Source organism: Eurytemora carolleeae, unplaced genomic scaffold (assembly GCF_000591075.1).
Source record: "Eurytemora carolleeae unplaced genomic scaffold, Eaff_2.0 scaffold538, whole genome shotgun sequence".
Classification (NCBI taxonomy): Eukaryota; Metazoa; Arthropoda; class Copepoda; order Calanoida; family Temoridae; genus Eurytemora; species Eurytemora carolleeae.
In genome coordinates this window covers 152,254-167,926 of record NW_019396474.1, presented here as the reverse complement: position 1 = coordinate 167,926, position 15,673 = coordinate 152,254, and the positions used below count along the sequence as shown (strand labels likewise).

General features: G+C 31.7%; 1 protein-coding gene and 1 long non-coding RNA gene across 3 annotated transcripts; one reads left to right on the top strand and one right to left on the bottom strand.

The window, feature by feature from the left end:
- Positions 1-1,016: 1,016 nt before the first annotated feature.
- On the top strand, positions 1,017-10,182 carry LOC111703934 (uncharacterized). Of its 2 annotated transcripts, XM_023476032.1 has the most exons (11): positions 1,017-1,065; positions 1,223-1,262; positions 2,825-2,878; positions 3,179-3,234; positions 4,285-4,372; positions 5,027-5,127; positions 5,902-5,990; positions 8,086-8,184; positions 9,151-9,236; positions 9,453-9,508; positions 9,777-10,182. In XM_023476032.1, exons 1-11 carry the CDS (start codon positions 1,020-1,022, stop codon positions 9,857-9,859), a joined length of 798 nt encoding a protein of 265 aa, XP_023331800.1. In that variant the 5' UTR covers positions 1,017-1,019; the 3' UTR covers positions 9,860-10,182. The 2 variants fall into 2 exon arrangements, with proteins under 2 accessions (XP_023331800.1, XP_023331801.1); XM_023476033.1 differs by lacking the exon at positions 2,825-2,878 and having other exon boundaries at positions 3,182-3,234; positions 9,777-10,181.
- A 1,674-nt stretch (positions 10,183-11,856) lies between these two features.
- Positions 11,857-15,550, bottom strand: LOC111703937 (uncharacterized). The gene is made up of 4 exons (XR_002765714.1): positions 15,509-15,550; positions 14,424-14,572; positions 13,108-13,155; positions 11,857-12,628 (listed from the first exon to the last, which is right to left on the bottom strand). It is a non-coding gene; the product is annotated as an uncharacterized LOC111703937 (long non-coding RNA).
- Between the last annotated feature and the right edge of the window lie 123 nt (positions 15,551-15,673).

The window sequence follows — 15,673 nt, the reverse complement described above, 5'->3', positions numbered from 1 at the left end:
AAGTTTGTAAATGCGAACGAAAACTTTCGCATTTTTTTGCGAACCGTTTCGTTCGCCGCAATTCCTAATCGTAGCTCGTATTAATTCATAATGATTTCAATTTATAATTACTTTCCCATTCATATATTTATCCTTGGATAGATCCCATAAATCCCCGATATTATAGAGGTCATACAGGCAGGGTTACACAAGATTGCAACAAAAACATATACTTTGTAGTTTTTTATACGAAATTACAACGGATTTAGGGTAATCTAGATATATAATTAGGTTCTAATGACAATAAATTAAAGACGTGGGGGCGCCGCAAGCGCGCCTAAGTATTCGTGTATTTAATACCCATTTTAAGAGTTTTCACGGAAATTACCAGTTTCTGTCGGATTTTAGAACTTCAACGCAGAATTATACCACGACACTTCTCTCAAAAACAATTGCTCAAGCGCCCGAGCTTTATTTTAATTGAATAAGAGGTTTATGGTTAAACTCAATATTGCTGACCCCCCCCCCTGATACCCCACTGTGAAGGGGGTGGTGTATCTTCAAATCTTTAAATGACCTAACAGTTGGCACAAACCATTCATGGAGAGTATAGGGAATACAATTTTATAAATAAAATTTAGAAACATTAAGGAAAAACCCTTATCATTTTTTATTTTCAATATTGCTGACCCCCCCCCCCCGGATACCCCACTGTGAAGGGGTGGCGTCTCTTCAAATCTTTAAATGACCTAACAGTCGGCACAAATCATTCATGTAGAGTATAGAGAATACAATTTTTATAAATGAAATTTAGAAACATTAAGAAATTTGCAAAACCCTTACTATTTTTTATTTTCAATATTGCTGACCTCCCCCCCCCTCAATACCCCACTGTGTATCTTCAAATCTTGAAATGACCTAACAGTAGGCACAAACCATTCATGGAGAGTATAGGGAATATAATTTAATAAATGAAATCTGAATTCCTATCATATGAAAAATACATAACAAACATTAAAATTTTTTTTTCCAGATTAAAGATGGATATTTACTCCCACTTCGCGCTTGATGCAGTTCACATTTTAGGTTAGAGATTGATTTTAGAATTTTAGGAATACAAACATTTTTATTCGATAATGTAAAGTTGAAAATTAACGGACAATATTTGTTTTTCAGAACATTATTCCATTTATACAGAAAAATTCATGTTTGTTGACGATTTTATTTTTGTTCTATATTTCAGGTTTGAGCAATGTAGTTCCAGAAATAGACGATTGGATAAGGTGTTTTTTTTCTTCAAAATTTCAAAATTCTATTAAGCACAAAAAAGATTTATAAAATTATATTTTTCAATGTTTTGAAATAAATTGGTAGTTTCGATATTTTTTGTTTGTATGAATACATACATTTTGTATAAAAACTTTGCTTTAATAATTAATATGCTTTAATATTTAATTGCTTTAATAACATTATACTGTAAATATCGAAATATCCCTGCTCAAATCATTTTTTTATTACAGGGATAACCAGAAAACTCTGGAATAGGAAGATGTTTTTAGCAATACTTAAGTGTATTTGATGTTGTTACAAAGGAAAAAGTTTTACTGGACACTTATCAAATCACTAACTAAGTGATATTTGTGTGTTAACACTGTACAATCACTATTTCCCAGGCTCATTAGACTTTTTAAAGGTAAAACTTGACTCTAAAAGTCGTCCTCCAATTCCGGAGTTTTCTGGTTATCACTGTAGTTTATTCACTTTTAGAAATTTCAAATGTCATCTAACAAAATTTGTTGGAGCTCCGGCATAAAATTCACCTTAGCAGAATCGTTCAAAAAATTTGACGAATGATTTTGCTAAGGTGAATTTGAGGCCGCTGCTCCAACACATTTTGTTAGATAAAATTTTGAAATTTCCAAAAGTATTCAATGCATACTGTCATGATCTACTTTTCAACAATATTTTTAGAAAGAATTAACAATATAATTATATTGTTTGATATCTAAAAAAATATTGTAAAGCGCATTACGGGATTTATGTTTTATATTTACAGTAAGAATATAAATTGACAAAATAAACACTGCAATCTTGCATTTTAACAGTGAATGTTTGTTTTTTATTGCCATCATTTCCTCAATTTGTATTGGCGTAGAGGCCATTGCAAAAATTTTATTTGTGAAAATAAGTTTTAAAAGTACAGTTATTTACAATTTTGTCTGAAGTAAATACAACTATACTGAGACTGAGGGTGTAGACATTACGCAATCTTTGCCACTTATTCGAAAATCCGCTTTCATTTGTCCCAGAGCCCAAAACTTAAGCTAGGCAGAGTATCACAATGAAACCTAGTATCGGAAACATGGTTTCATGAATGGGGTCAGGCAATTTTGTAGATACCAATATTTTTGTTATGAAATATTAATTCATGTGGTTTCTTTCCATTCTTATTTTGTTTTTTATATTTTCTTAAATTAAAATCTACGCAAATGTTTAAACCCCAAAAAGGAAACTAAGTGGTTTCGTACAATTATGCTCTTTTAAATTTCCGGCGCTGAGATAAGAGAGTAAAGATATTTATTAAAGGCTAGAATACGCGGTATTTTCGACAACAGGTTCTGTAGTGTAGAACTTTATGCGACCAATTAGAAGACATCTTTATTTAGGGATATTTCAGGATCCTTCGGATATGAAATACAAAACCTTTGAAAATAGACTAATTTCTAAAATTTTGTATTTGATGTTAAAAGTTGGAGTATTTCTTAAAAAATTGCAAAACTTAACGCTTGAATAAGTATTATATGCAACACATGGCTGTTAGATGGCAGTCTAAAACCTTTCGTAGGAATGTAGCATGTCATGCCGGTGTGACTAGATTCTTAAATTACCCACTCCGTGACAGCTGATAAGCATTAGCTATATATCTAATCTGTGATTCGTCCCATAACCTGCAGTATTGGATTCGTCCCATAACCTGCAGTATTGGATTCGTACCATAACCTGCAGTATTGGATTCGTACCATAACCTGCAGTGTTGTATTAGGGTGTTGCTTGTGTATCTTTTTTAAATGCAAACAATGTCCAATTAGACATTTTCTAGTTGTAATTTAGCTCCGACTTTCTCGCCAAGCTAGCTTTGAAAATTGAAGCTAAATCCCAGCTAGAAAGTGTCCATTGAACCGGATACAAGTGTTGATTGCAGGGATAGGAGTCTTGAATCTGAACTCAACGATGGAGACGAGGCAAGGATAGGAGGTAGAGCTGTCAACGATATTGTAGCATAACCAGGAACCCCCCCTCTATTACCTTATTGTGATACAAATCTATAACATTTGATACACTTTTGGAAAGCCCTGCGGCTCTAGTTTTATAATCTGCAAAAATATTTGCATTTTTTCCAAATTTATTAAGCAAAAAATGAAAAACAAAAAGTACGCGAAATACGACAAATTATGCATTTTTGATAAGCCCTTACCGCGGAAATTTCAAATATGAAAAAATACTTGCAAAATTTTCAAAAACTAAATTTTTATTTAACTAAAAATTTGCAAATTCTCTTTAAAGGCATCTGTGCAAAAAACTGGGCAAAATTTCTTCGCAAAAGTTATGCAATCTACTTTGATTTCCAAAGAGCTATAACAAGTCAAAATCCAATTTCCGGAAGTAGTTCTAAATATAGATTTAGTAGGGTAAAGGTAAAATAAGGCATTCAGGCAGTATGCCTTGTAATAAGTTGACCTAATGATGCAGTATTTTTGAGAAATTCTTTAGGATTCATTTGAGACCGATCAGACGTTTTTACGGTAAATATTTGTACAGCAAGAGCGCAATTTCAATCTTTAAAATCCTCATAGATTGTCCTTTTCAGAGGGATGATTTTAAGAATCGGGTTTTTAATAAATATTCAATGACAACAATGAAAAAAGTAAAAAAAAATTCTACAATAAACTGAGTAGTTGTTTGGGAACAGGTTTAGATAATAAAGATTAACTCGTATCATCAAAATAAGTAATACTATTCAGTTATGGTTTCTGTATTGTCTTGTTGTTCACAAACATTTTCTGTAGATTTCCTGTACATTTGAGAAACCGATTCTCAAATCATCCCTTCAAAATGGAAATTCATTGAGGATCAAAAACATTGAATTCGCGCTCTTTCTGAAAAAATATGCACTGTAAAAATGTCTCTACGAAATTGTATTCTCAACTCAACTACCATCTCTAGCCAGACACGCCCGTTAGGGGAAAACTATATTATAACAAATTCTAGTTTTGTAAAAATCTAAACGTTGACATCTCTAACTAGGAGGAGGTGAGGGAAGGATAGAAGAAGGAGAATCAAAAAAACTGGATTTCCAAATTCCTGATCTTACAGGGATTGGGATTAATATCAGGGATAAAGAAAACTGCTTATTTCAGACTGAAAAAAATCACTTTCTTATACTTTAAGCAACCTTTTTTTTCTTCCTTAATAAGTGAGCATGGCTGGGTGCCATTTAAAAGTAGGGTTTCCAACGAACGAAACGTTCCCCGAAAAAATCATTTTCGTTCGTTTTTTGCAAACTTTGTCGTGAAAAGGAATGAAGTGAAATTTATAGATGAATATGCGTTTTATTTTCTCAAAATTTTGTCTTTTTTGTTGAATTTTCGCAAAAATTTAGCATTCTATTTGAATTCCGTATTTTTTCGCAAAATTTTCGCATTATTTTTGTCGCGAAATTTTGGCATTATATTTTTGCGATATTTTTCCCGAGCAAACGAAATGCGAAAAAATGCAAAATTTTAGCAGACTATTTTCCTTTTTCGCAGGAAACTCTATTTACAAGGCACCAACGTTTTTTCTGTGAAGGAACGGGATTTCTTTTTAACGACCACATTGTTGGGAAAATAATTGTTGGAAAAATGAAGTTAGAACTGAACTTAAATGATCATGAATTAATTAACATCTAATAATTACATTTTGGGATCAAATATCTGAAATTGTGAAATTGTGTCTCCTGGAATTTCAGAAATTCAATTTGTATGCTTGTTGAGCATTTTTCTATCAGTCAAACGTTTGATGATCTTCTTTCGCCTGCTGGGATAGTTAATCAGTTTGTATTATCAATCTTCTTTCAAATTGTATCAATTGTGGGGTATGCAATTGCAGGTAAACTGCCGATTTTTTAAATCATTTATCTCAAATCTATTAAATGTTCTCTATTTTCCTATCGATATACTAATTGCATTTCTTATATATTTGTATGTGCATTGGGCTTTACTTCAATAGTCCGCAAATATGGCAAATTTTACAAAAATCCAAATATTTATTGTCATTGAGAACATATGTGGGAAAACAAAAATTGCGCGAAATATAAACAATTATATGTAATTTGAAGGTTCTTGACCTAGAAAATTAAAATATGCAAAAATAATTTCAAAAATGTGTAAAACATGTGCAAAACTACTTAGCAAAAATTTTGCAATCCGCTTCCTTTCCAAAGAGCCACTAAATGTTAAAATCCATTTACTTGAAATGGGTCTAAATATAGATTTAGTCTGGAATTGGAAAAAGCAAGGCAAATTTGAACGGCCTCAGACAAACACGTTTTAGTTTTGACCAGTAAAGTGCCCCCCTCCCCCCTCGGAGGATAGGGAGCACTTACAAAACATATGTACACAGTGTTTCCCGCATTAAGGTGAAACATTTGAGATTTTTGTTTGCGCAAGAAATAGGGTTTAACTATGTCCAATTATTGAGTTCGAATGGAAGTGTTGCATGGCTAATCACACTTTTTTTTTTGACTTACCCTGTTCCTACTTCCTACTTCCGGTCATTCCGGCTTATATTTGAAGGTTAAAGCTATAAAACTTTCAGTTTTAGTTTCAAAAGAAAATTTGATCGTGTCAGAATGTGGCATATTTATTACTTTGGTTTATCTAGGTGGTATCTATTTGAAGATTGCTGCTTCAGTAACAAGTGGTCCTCTTCTTCCTGCCATCACATACTTTAGCAGACATTTCTCGGCTCAGGTGAAAACATTAAAATGCAAAACATAAAATATATAAGTTGAATTTACCTGTACAGACAACTGGGGTGAATCCAGCTCTTTGAAGGGCCGCGTTCAAAATAAAGATGAATTTGTAAATTTTCTGATATTACTGTATTCGATGTCACTCAAAACTCTTCATTCTGAAGACATCTTCCCCTGCGGAAAAAAGTTACCCAAAAATGTGAGGACGTTTTTAACATTTAAAATATGTGTTAATTTGCGGCGGTTGAAGGATAAAAAATATTCTAAAAACCTTGTATTGCATCCCAGATCTACAAGGCAAAAGGTTGAAGGATAAAAAATATTCTAAAAACCTTGTATTGCATCCCAGATCTACATAGGCAAAAGATCTACCAGATCTACCAGATCTACCAGATCTACTGCATCCCAGATATACATAGGCAAAAGAGTTTTACTAAATAATTTTAATTTCAATTTGTTGCACTTGAAACAAAATGGTGTTATAAAATCTTTGTGTTGAATATCATAAATTCGGTTGTTATTTCTTATTCTTAACTGCAAAGAGGCTATATAGGCTCTGTCTCTACCACCACTTGTTTAACAGCTACCTCTGTTTTTTTGTCCATAAAGAATATTTCATAGGAGTTTTTCTCAGCATTTAAGTCGTGAATAATTTCCGTAGTGAATAACGAAGACTCCACTCATTCCACAGTTTACATGGTTGCCACTGCATCATTCATGTCACCTTCTCATAATTTTACGGATGATAGAGATTGCATGATAAAGAAGACCATGGTTGTATTTCTATCAAAGTGAAAGTGAGAGATTTTCAAACTAAGATACTACACACAACAAATCAGGTTTTAGAAAGACCTGTTTTATGAATGGAATGTTTGAAATTTTTAAACAGCGTTTTTTTCAAACTTTGCCCGCTTTGAAAATTGGTTTAGCATTCACACCTTCTGTAATTTTGTCTCAATTCGGGGAGGTAGGGGGCCTGCTCTCACTGGGACCAATCCCACACCTTCTGTTTTGGTCTGAGGTAGGGTTAAATCGTTTTAACTTTTTTAAAATGATTGTTTCGTTTAAAAAATGGCTAAGAAAATGAAAAACGAAACGTAAATTAAATACGAATTAGTCGTTTTATAGTTTTAGTTTGTCGTTTTGTAAACAAAGGCAGGTCGTTTTTTAATTTTTGACGATCGTTTACGACAACCCTTCGTCAACGAGCGTTAGCGACCTTTTTATTGAACTACATTTTTTGGTCGGAAAACTCTTAGATCAGAAAACTCTCAGATTATTTCTCTCAAAAACTTATCTTTCTAAACAAATTGGAATTTATTGTCATAAATATCAGATTCATTAGCAGAAATGTTTTCAAAAACAATCGTTTTTCGTAATTTTAAAGTTCAAAAATAGGGGTTCGTTCGTTGCGACCCATCTCTTTTTTATTATAAAAAAAGGAAACGAAACAAAGAACTATCTTTTTTTTTATTGTTTCTAAAAAATATTACTAACCCAGTCTGAGGCTATTAATTTTGTTTTACTTATCTAACCATGTCCCCCAGTACAGGCTACAAACTGTGGATTTACTTATCTAACCATGTCCCTCAGTACAGGCTACAAACTTGCATTTACTTATTGAACCATGTCCCCCAGTACAGGCTAAAAACTGTGCATTTACCTTATCTAACCATGTCCCTCAGTACAGGCTACAAACTACTCCAGTTCTCAGACCTCTGGCAAACTGTCTGAATGTTTTTTTACCTAAACCAGACTAAAACTATATTTAGACCCACCTCTAGTCATTGGATTTCAACATTTCAAAGATCTTTGAAATTAAGATCGAACAAGTTATAATATAGCAGTAAGAACCAGAAAACTATGGAACTGGACGACGACATTAAAGCATTTATAAAGTTTTTTTGTTGTTGTTCCAAAGCAAATCATAATTTTACTTGTAACTTTTTAAATCACTTATTAGTTGAAATAGGTCTGTATACGCTATACAATTGTTGTGTCTCATGAACATTGGATTATCTAAAGTCTTAACTTAAGTCTAAAAGCCGTCTTCCTATTCCAGAGTTTTCTGGTTCTCACTGTACTGTCCCTAGGCTGTGTTTGACACAGTGGTGCGGAGTTTAATCTTGATGATCTGGGAGTTGATAATGAGACTTGTTACTGTCTTTGCTATATTCGGGATAGTAGATACGGTAGGTACTCTAGATACAAGGTGTACAGTTAAACATCATTATCAATATAGTAGATACGGTAGGTGCTCTAGATACAAGGTGTACAGTTAAACATCATTATCAATATAGTAGATACGGTAGGTATTCTAGATACAAGGTGTACAGTTAAACATCATAATCAATATAGTAGATACAGTAGGTATTCTAGATACAAGGTGTACAGTTAAACATACTTTTCAATATATTAGATACGGTAGGTATTCTAGATACAAGGTGTACAGTTAAACATCATAATCAATATATTAGATACAGTAGGTATTCTAGATACAAGGTGTACAGTTAAACATCATTATCAATATAGTAGATACGGTAGGTATTCTAGATACTAGGTGTACAATTAATCAATTTTGACCATTTTATCCGTCTTTTTAATTTTCATTGCTAAAATTAAATGTGTAATGTAGGTGTCCTAAGTTGTTGTCCCCTCCCAACAAAAAAACATTGAATTAATAATCTAAACGCTCTTTTACACTATTTAATGTATCTGATTTATTTTGATCAGAAAACAAAGGATTTTTATTTACTTGTAAGAAAAAGTTCACGATTGGATTTTGTAGCTTTTGCAGCTGATTTATTTCCACAATATTCCTTACATGTTTATGTTATTAAAAGGAAGAACGGAGACGACAACCTTAAAGGAACTGAATTCAGAATTTTAAGTAACACTCCATTACCCGATTCACAACGATACCCTTTGAAGCATTGTCTGCAGTTAATTAAGAATGAATTAGATATCAATGTTGAAAATTTTGAAAAATGTTATTTTTAAAAATTGCTTTCTACTAAAAACGACAATATCTTCAAAATTATTTATTAGTTAAAAATTTCCAGGGCTAGGTTGAGAATCTTTCATTGCCATCTGTGCATAGATTACGCTTACAGTCCCTTTAATAACGTTTTCTGGTAACTATAACTATATTTGTTCAGGTGACCCAGGTTCTGGATAATGTTACCCTAGATACAATGTATCTATTCATAACAAGTCCCATACTTTCTGATATTATGATATGGAGGTGATTTGAGTTCAGGAATAATCTTGGATAATCATATGATCATAATGATAAGTGAAACAATGATGATGATAATTTAATAATAATAATAATAATAATAATAATAAAGATAATAATAATAAGGATAATAATAAAATAACAAAAACAATAGTAATGATAATACCATTAAATAACTAAAATTATAATAAAAGTAACAGCAACACAAAGAAACTATTTTAGAATTATTGTTGCATGTGGCGCTCTCATTCCCGGCTTCTATTTTCTTCCAGCTTTAGGTGAAATGTAATAATAAAAAATTGAAAATATGGTTTATTAAAAAAAATTTACTAAAATCAGTTATATTGTTATCTGAAGATATATAATTAAGGTTTTAAACGTCTAGGATCCTCTAGAAACACAATTTTTAGCACTTCCACGTTTTGAGAACGCAATTCTGAAATATTAAAATCATATAAGATTCTTGTGTCGAAGCCTCTAGATTGTCAAAAATCGTTGAATGCTTTAAATGGACAATGAAGACTATCATTTCTAATCTCTATCTAGGCCCAGCAGGACCAGCAGCGGTGGGGTCAGCTGTAGGCAAAGCACTGGACACGGCTGTACAAGTTCGGCATGGCCTTCTCTAGTGAAACCAACAGCACTGGTCTGGCACGGACTGCTTTAGTAAGATCTGCTATGTTCAAGCAGCTGGCATGGTCTGGTCATTAATATTGGATAGTGAGTTTTTCTGTACTTAAAAGGCCATTTACGCCCATTTCTGAACCAAAATGATACACAAAATCTAAATTTTCATGTATAAAGTCAATTTCTAATTTGACCTTCTCTATTTAATGTATTATTGATTTTATGTACTTTTAATGTACGTTTAAAGTATTTAATCATTTTTTATAAATTAGTTAAATTTTACCTCATTCATTCAAATGCAGACATGTTATGTATTAAACAAAAATAAAAAAATGTAAATGTAAAGAAAGACATTTTTTGTAGTCTGGGTTGGGTGCACTACTAATTCCACAGATGATGACTGACTGACAGACTGACATATCAGATGGAAATATTATTTTAGAATGAACAAAATTAGATACATTTACGGTATTCTTTAAGACAAGAAAATGTATGGGTCTCCGATAAAAATCTGATGGCTTATATACTGTGAGATGGCAGTGGGGGTCTCCAGAGTTGAAGATTACATACAGTTCTTCGTCATACTTTTTATTTTTGCACTTTACTGCAAAATAAAAGCACAAACTTCAACAAATATTACAAATATTTCATTCTGCAACAAATATTAAACATTGCCAACATTGACAATGGCAAATTAGTTGTCGTGTGGTGAAAAAAAACTTGCAATACTAATTTTATTTGCATTCTTTGCATTGTCATGCTAACACTAACAGTGTAGATACGACTGGAATGGCGACTTTAAGTTCTTAATTAACGACTAAAATATTTACTCATTTGGGATACGACCTAGAAATATAGTCTTTCTATGTGGTTTATTTATTGATTTTGAAAAACAAACTGAGACATGTAAAGCTGCCGGAGCCTAAGTCGGTTCCTTTAAACACCACAATGGTCGACCAGATGACGTCCCCTGCAAGTATCTTCTATCAGATAAGAATCTTACACGAGCCATCTAGTGGCCAAAAAACCGCCCCAAAAGTACAGTTGTCTCTGAAGTCTAGAACTTCCAATCGGAATTCTGCTGCGGAAATTTGTGCGGAATTACGTAAAATTGCAAGAAATTTTAGGGCTTGCAATTGAGCGCAAGAAAAATCCACTTGCCTTGGAAATGGAAACCATACTGAAGTCTCATCCTTTAAATTTGCATATTTTCAATTTTTCTTAAATTTTTAGCAAATTTTGCAATGGTTCTTGCATATTTGCTGGGGTTAGAACGCTTTAAAAATTTTTTTGCACACTTTGTGCCACATACAGCCGAAGGGCTTTCCATAAATTATGAAATGTCATTAGTATCTCTAGAAGGAACAGGGAGTGGTCAGGCAAATTTTGGGCAGAGGGGACTTAAGCAGAAAAATGGTTAAATGTCGTCATCCTTATCCACAGTTTTAGGGTCTTTCTGTAAAATCACTGAAACTGTGAAGATTACTTAAATATAACAATTTTAATCAGTTATAGCGATTTTATTTCATAACAAGTACAATACAATGGGGTTTAAAAATGTTACTTTGACATTTGTTTACAACATAAAATTATGCTTTTTAAAAGCAATTTTGATTGTGTTTGATTGTATCAATATGATACACGTACCTAATAAAGCGCAAGGACGTAAGGCAAACAAAAAATTGATCAATCAAAATTAAACCATCACATCAAATTAAAGGGAATAACCGGCAATGTATGGTAGTTGAACTGAGATTATTGGGACGTTTTTTTAAAATTCCTTTAAGAAATATCCCACTTTTTTACGGTGCATTTTTGTTCAGGAAGAGCGCAATTTCAATATTTAAAATCCTCATTGATTGTCCATTTTGGAGGGATGATTTTGAGAATCTGTTTAATAAAAATTATTCAAAAAGGACGAAAAAAATGTAATCAAATTTCTAAATTAAACTAATTAGATTTTTAGGAACATATTTTTCATNGTTTTCTAGATTATCTAGCGGAATTTGTAAAATTTCTGATCTATTACATAAAAAAAACAATGTAAATATTTTTAAACAAATTAATGTCAAAAAAATCTGAATTTACAATTTTCAGATGAGACTGTTTTTTAGCATACATTAATAAAATAACTTAGTTTTAAAATCTTAATTTTTATTTAACCCTATAAAAGCTGGGGGGTCCGAATCTATCATGGGGGGGGGCGTCTCTGTACCCTGTACCGTCTTTACCCTAGCCTATGCATCAAAAAAAATGTTACAAAAATTCCTTTAAATTACTTTTCGCATATTAGTTTTTAAAAAAATTCAAGGTGTAAGGTGATATTGTCAAAATTAAGAGTGCTGATGGCCTGTTTAGGGTTAAAATTAGTAATTGATAATTTATTTTTAAAAAATGACCCTACTTACTCAACAATATATAAACATATATATATATTATATACAACATGTAGAATTTATGACCTGGCATGAAATATCAGATTTTTGGAAGGAATATTCAGCATATATCACCAATTTTTGACAATCAACAATTTAATATTTTTGATAATATTACAAGCTTTAATTTTAATTTGATTTTACGAGCATTGAACATACATTTAAACCGGATGTTTTCTCTTCTGCAGAATAGAATTAGGCAAAACATTTGTTTTGATTTACTAGACACATATCGTTATATCAATTCAGGATGATGTTTTCTACTTGGGTGGATAATTGTACAGCTGATATACTTGTTGGCAGAACGGATTAGAGTTGATTTCCTTCTGTTTAGCACTGAAACAAAATAATTTATTTTTTGTAGATATTCAGTAGGACCCAGAAACTTGTGGAATAGAAAGACAGGTTTAAAATGTAATTTCCAATAGTGAACTTTTAATTGGTAAGCTAGCTGATTTTCAATCTACTGGAAAAATTATTTGTTCATAAACACACATCAAATACACAGGAGATCGATTAAAAGTCGTCTTCCTATTCCAAAGTTGTATGGGCCGAGCGTACTGCATAGGAGTAGTATTCCAACATATAGTATATCCCAATTATAATTGTAATTTTTTAAATAGTAAAAACAAGTAAAAACAAGTTAAAACTCCTAAAACAGACTTTTTACAGAAATTATTTCTTTGATATTTCAAACTATGAATTTTGTTAGATCGAAAAGTCTGAGTTTGAAATATCAAAGTTTTACATCATCAGATTTCAACGATATAGGAATTAGCAAATCTGAGTTTGTTATAGAAACCTTGCACCTTTACCTTACAAGCTTTGTACGCCAGTGGTCAGGTGAAAACTCTTTTCTATTTCTAAACAAAAGCAAACGTGGTTAAAGAACATATAATATAACATGTTGTCCAGATTTTTGTTTTTATGTTATATTATCGTGCGTCTATGCACCAACCACGCAGGGCTTTGAAACGTTAATTTGAATTTTTTTCATGAATTCAAAAATTACAAATTATGTGAAAAATGCTAATTAGATATTTTTTATGTTGTTTTATAATCCATCTTGCGCCACTAACAACTTAAAAAAACGAATTAATTTTTTTTCATGAATAAATCAAAAATACCCAAAGTCGCATATGAAAAACATGCTATCAAGATTTTTGTTTTCATGTTGAAATATCGTGCGTAGGGCTTTGAAAATTCAGATTACATTTTGTTAAGGATTTTAAAAATCAAAAAGTCGCAAATGAAAAACGGGATATCCAGATATTTTCGTATTGTATTATCGTGCGCCTACGCAAAATTCCGTTGGCATACAAAACACATCGTTTTGTTATTAGTGAACAAAAACCTGACGTAAACTGGAAACAAACTGATTAAAGGTACTGTATACGTAAACTGGAAACAAACTAATTAAAGGTACTGTATACGTAAACTGGAAACAAACAGATTAAAGGGACTGTATACGTAAACTGGAAACAAACTGATTAAAGGTACTGTATACGTAAACTGGAAACAAACTGATTAAAGGGACTGTATACGTAAACTGGAAACAAACTGATTAAAGGTACTGTATACGTAAACTGGAAACAAACTGATTAAAAGGACTGTATACGTAAACTGGAAACAAACTGATTAAAGGGACTGTATACGTAAACTGGAAACAAACTGATTAAAGGGGCTGTATACGTAAACTAGAAACAAACTTATTTAAGGGACTGTATACGTAAACTGGAAACAAACTGATTAAAAGGACTGTATACATAAATTGGAAACAAACTGATTAAGGGTACTGTATACGTAAACTGGAAACAAACTGATTAAAGGGACTGTAAACGTACTTTCCAGTGACCATCTGTTAATTGAGTCCAAATCACAATGTATGTAACCCTTAAAAGCTTGTTTCGGAAACGATATGGAAATATTTTTGTAAAAAAACCACGGTATATTCCACATCAATTAAATCTGTAAAGAATTCCGTTGGAAATGCTCCTCTTCAAATGAAATGTCACGTGAAACAACTACGACTGTCGACTTTAAGTCGTAATAACATCAAACGTGAATAACTTAAAAAAAGATAAGAAACATAAATATATTAATAAAAGCAAAAAACGATATAAAAATCAACCTGTAAGTGCTGAAATAATAGGATCTATCTTTTGGACTATAATTCCCTCCAGTCCCTCCAGATCCTCCAGTCCCTCCAGTCCCTCCAGTCCCTCCAGTCCCTCCAGATACTATTCCTTTCCCTGTCTTTAACTTATCTTCTCCAATCTTCTAGAAAAATTTATTTATTGCAGAAGGACAAATTCTGTAATTTAGAATCTATTGATTGCATATCATCGCTCGTCAAATAATAATCAAATTTACTAAAATTTCTAAAAATAAATCGTATGACGTCTGAAATATCAAATTTGTGCAAGATATATGAATAATTTGTTAAAATAGCCCCCCCCCATCCGGATCCCCCTCCCTTCCATATTAAGTTTATTAAGTTGTTAATATCTTATTTTTATATCGATATTTCTTAGGTTAACATTTAAGAATGTAAATATTAAAAGTTTGAAAGTTTTACAAGACAAAATTTAATAAAAAAAGTTTTGATTTTTTCCTCAATATATTTTATTTTCTAATATCTATATATTTTCAACCATTTAATTTAAACATTTGATTGGGTTATCCAAAGTTTTTAAACTATTTTTATGTTCATTTTAACTATGTTTATGTTCATTTTGACTATTTTTATGTTCATTTTAACTATTTTTTTTGTTAATTTAAAACATCATTTAACCCTATAAAGACTGAAGGGTCTGAATCTATGTATATACGGGGATGAATCTATGTATATACTAGAGAATAGGTATAGAGTTGAAATGCATGATCATAGCCCAATTTTTCAAGGCCAGCTCATTAAATAAAATTAGATCGACAACTTTTACAGTTTGGGTGCTAGGGAGCAAAAAAATTCACGGCGATAGTGTCAATAGTATATAGTAGCCTTACGCTGTAAGGACAACTTTGATTGAAGGATCAAGTATTGATCCTCAAATCTAATAGTACCCACATTGGATATCGAGATCAAGTACATTTTAGTTAATTTTAGTAAAGATGTGAAGACGGTTGATTACAATTATAAATCAGAACTGAGACTTCAAACAAAAACTAAACAAAAAGCAAGAACAGTTTGAAAAACTATTTTTTTAGAAAAGCTACCTGAGCAGTCGCCTGTCTTTTATTTTTACTGTTGAAGAGAGATTTAATTATTCCTTGAGATTCTAGATGATGTCTCCTTAAAAAAAGTTAATTTTTTTAGTTAAATTGGTTCCGTTTTATTACGTAGCTTGCGAAATGATTTGCTAAATTCGGATATTTGGCCTA

Coding starts and splice junctions, on each gene's coding strand:
- LOC111703934 (XM_023476032.1), top strand. CDS start 1,020: ATGGATATTTACTCCCACTTCGCGCTTGATGCAGTTCACATTTTAG. Junction 1,066..1,222: donor TGATGCAGTTCACATTTTAG/GTTAGAGATTGA, acceptor TCTATATTTCAG/GTTTGAGCAATGTAGTTCCA. Junction 2,879..3,178: donor TTAAATTACCCACTCCGTGA/CAGCTGATAAGC, acceptor AAGTGTTGATTG/CAGGGATAGGAGTCTTGAAT.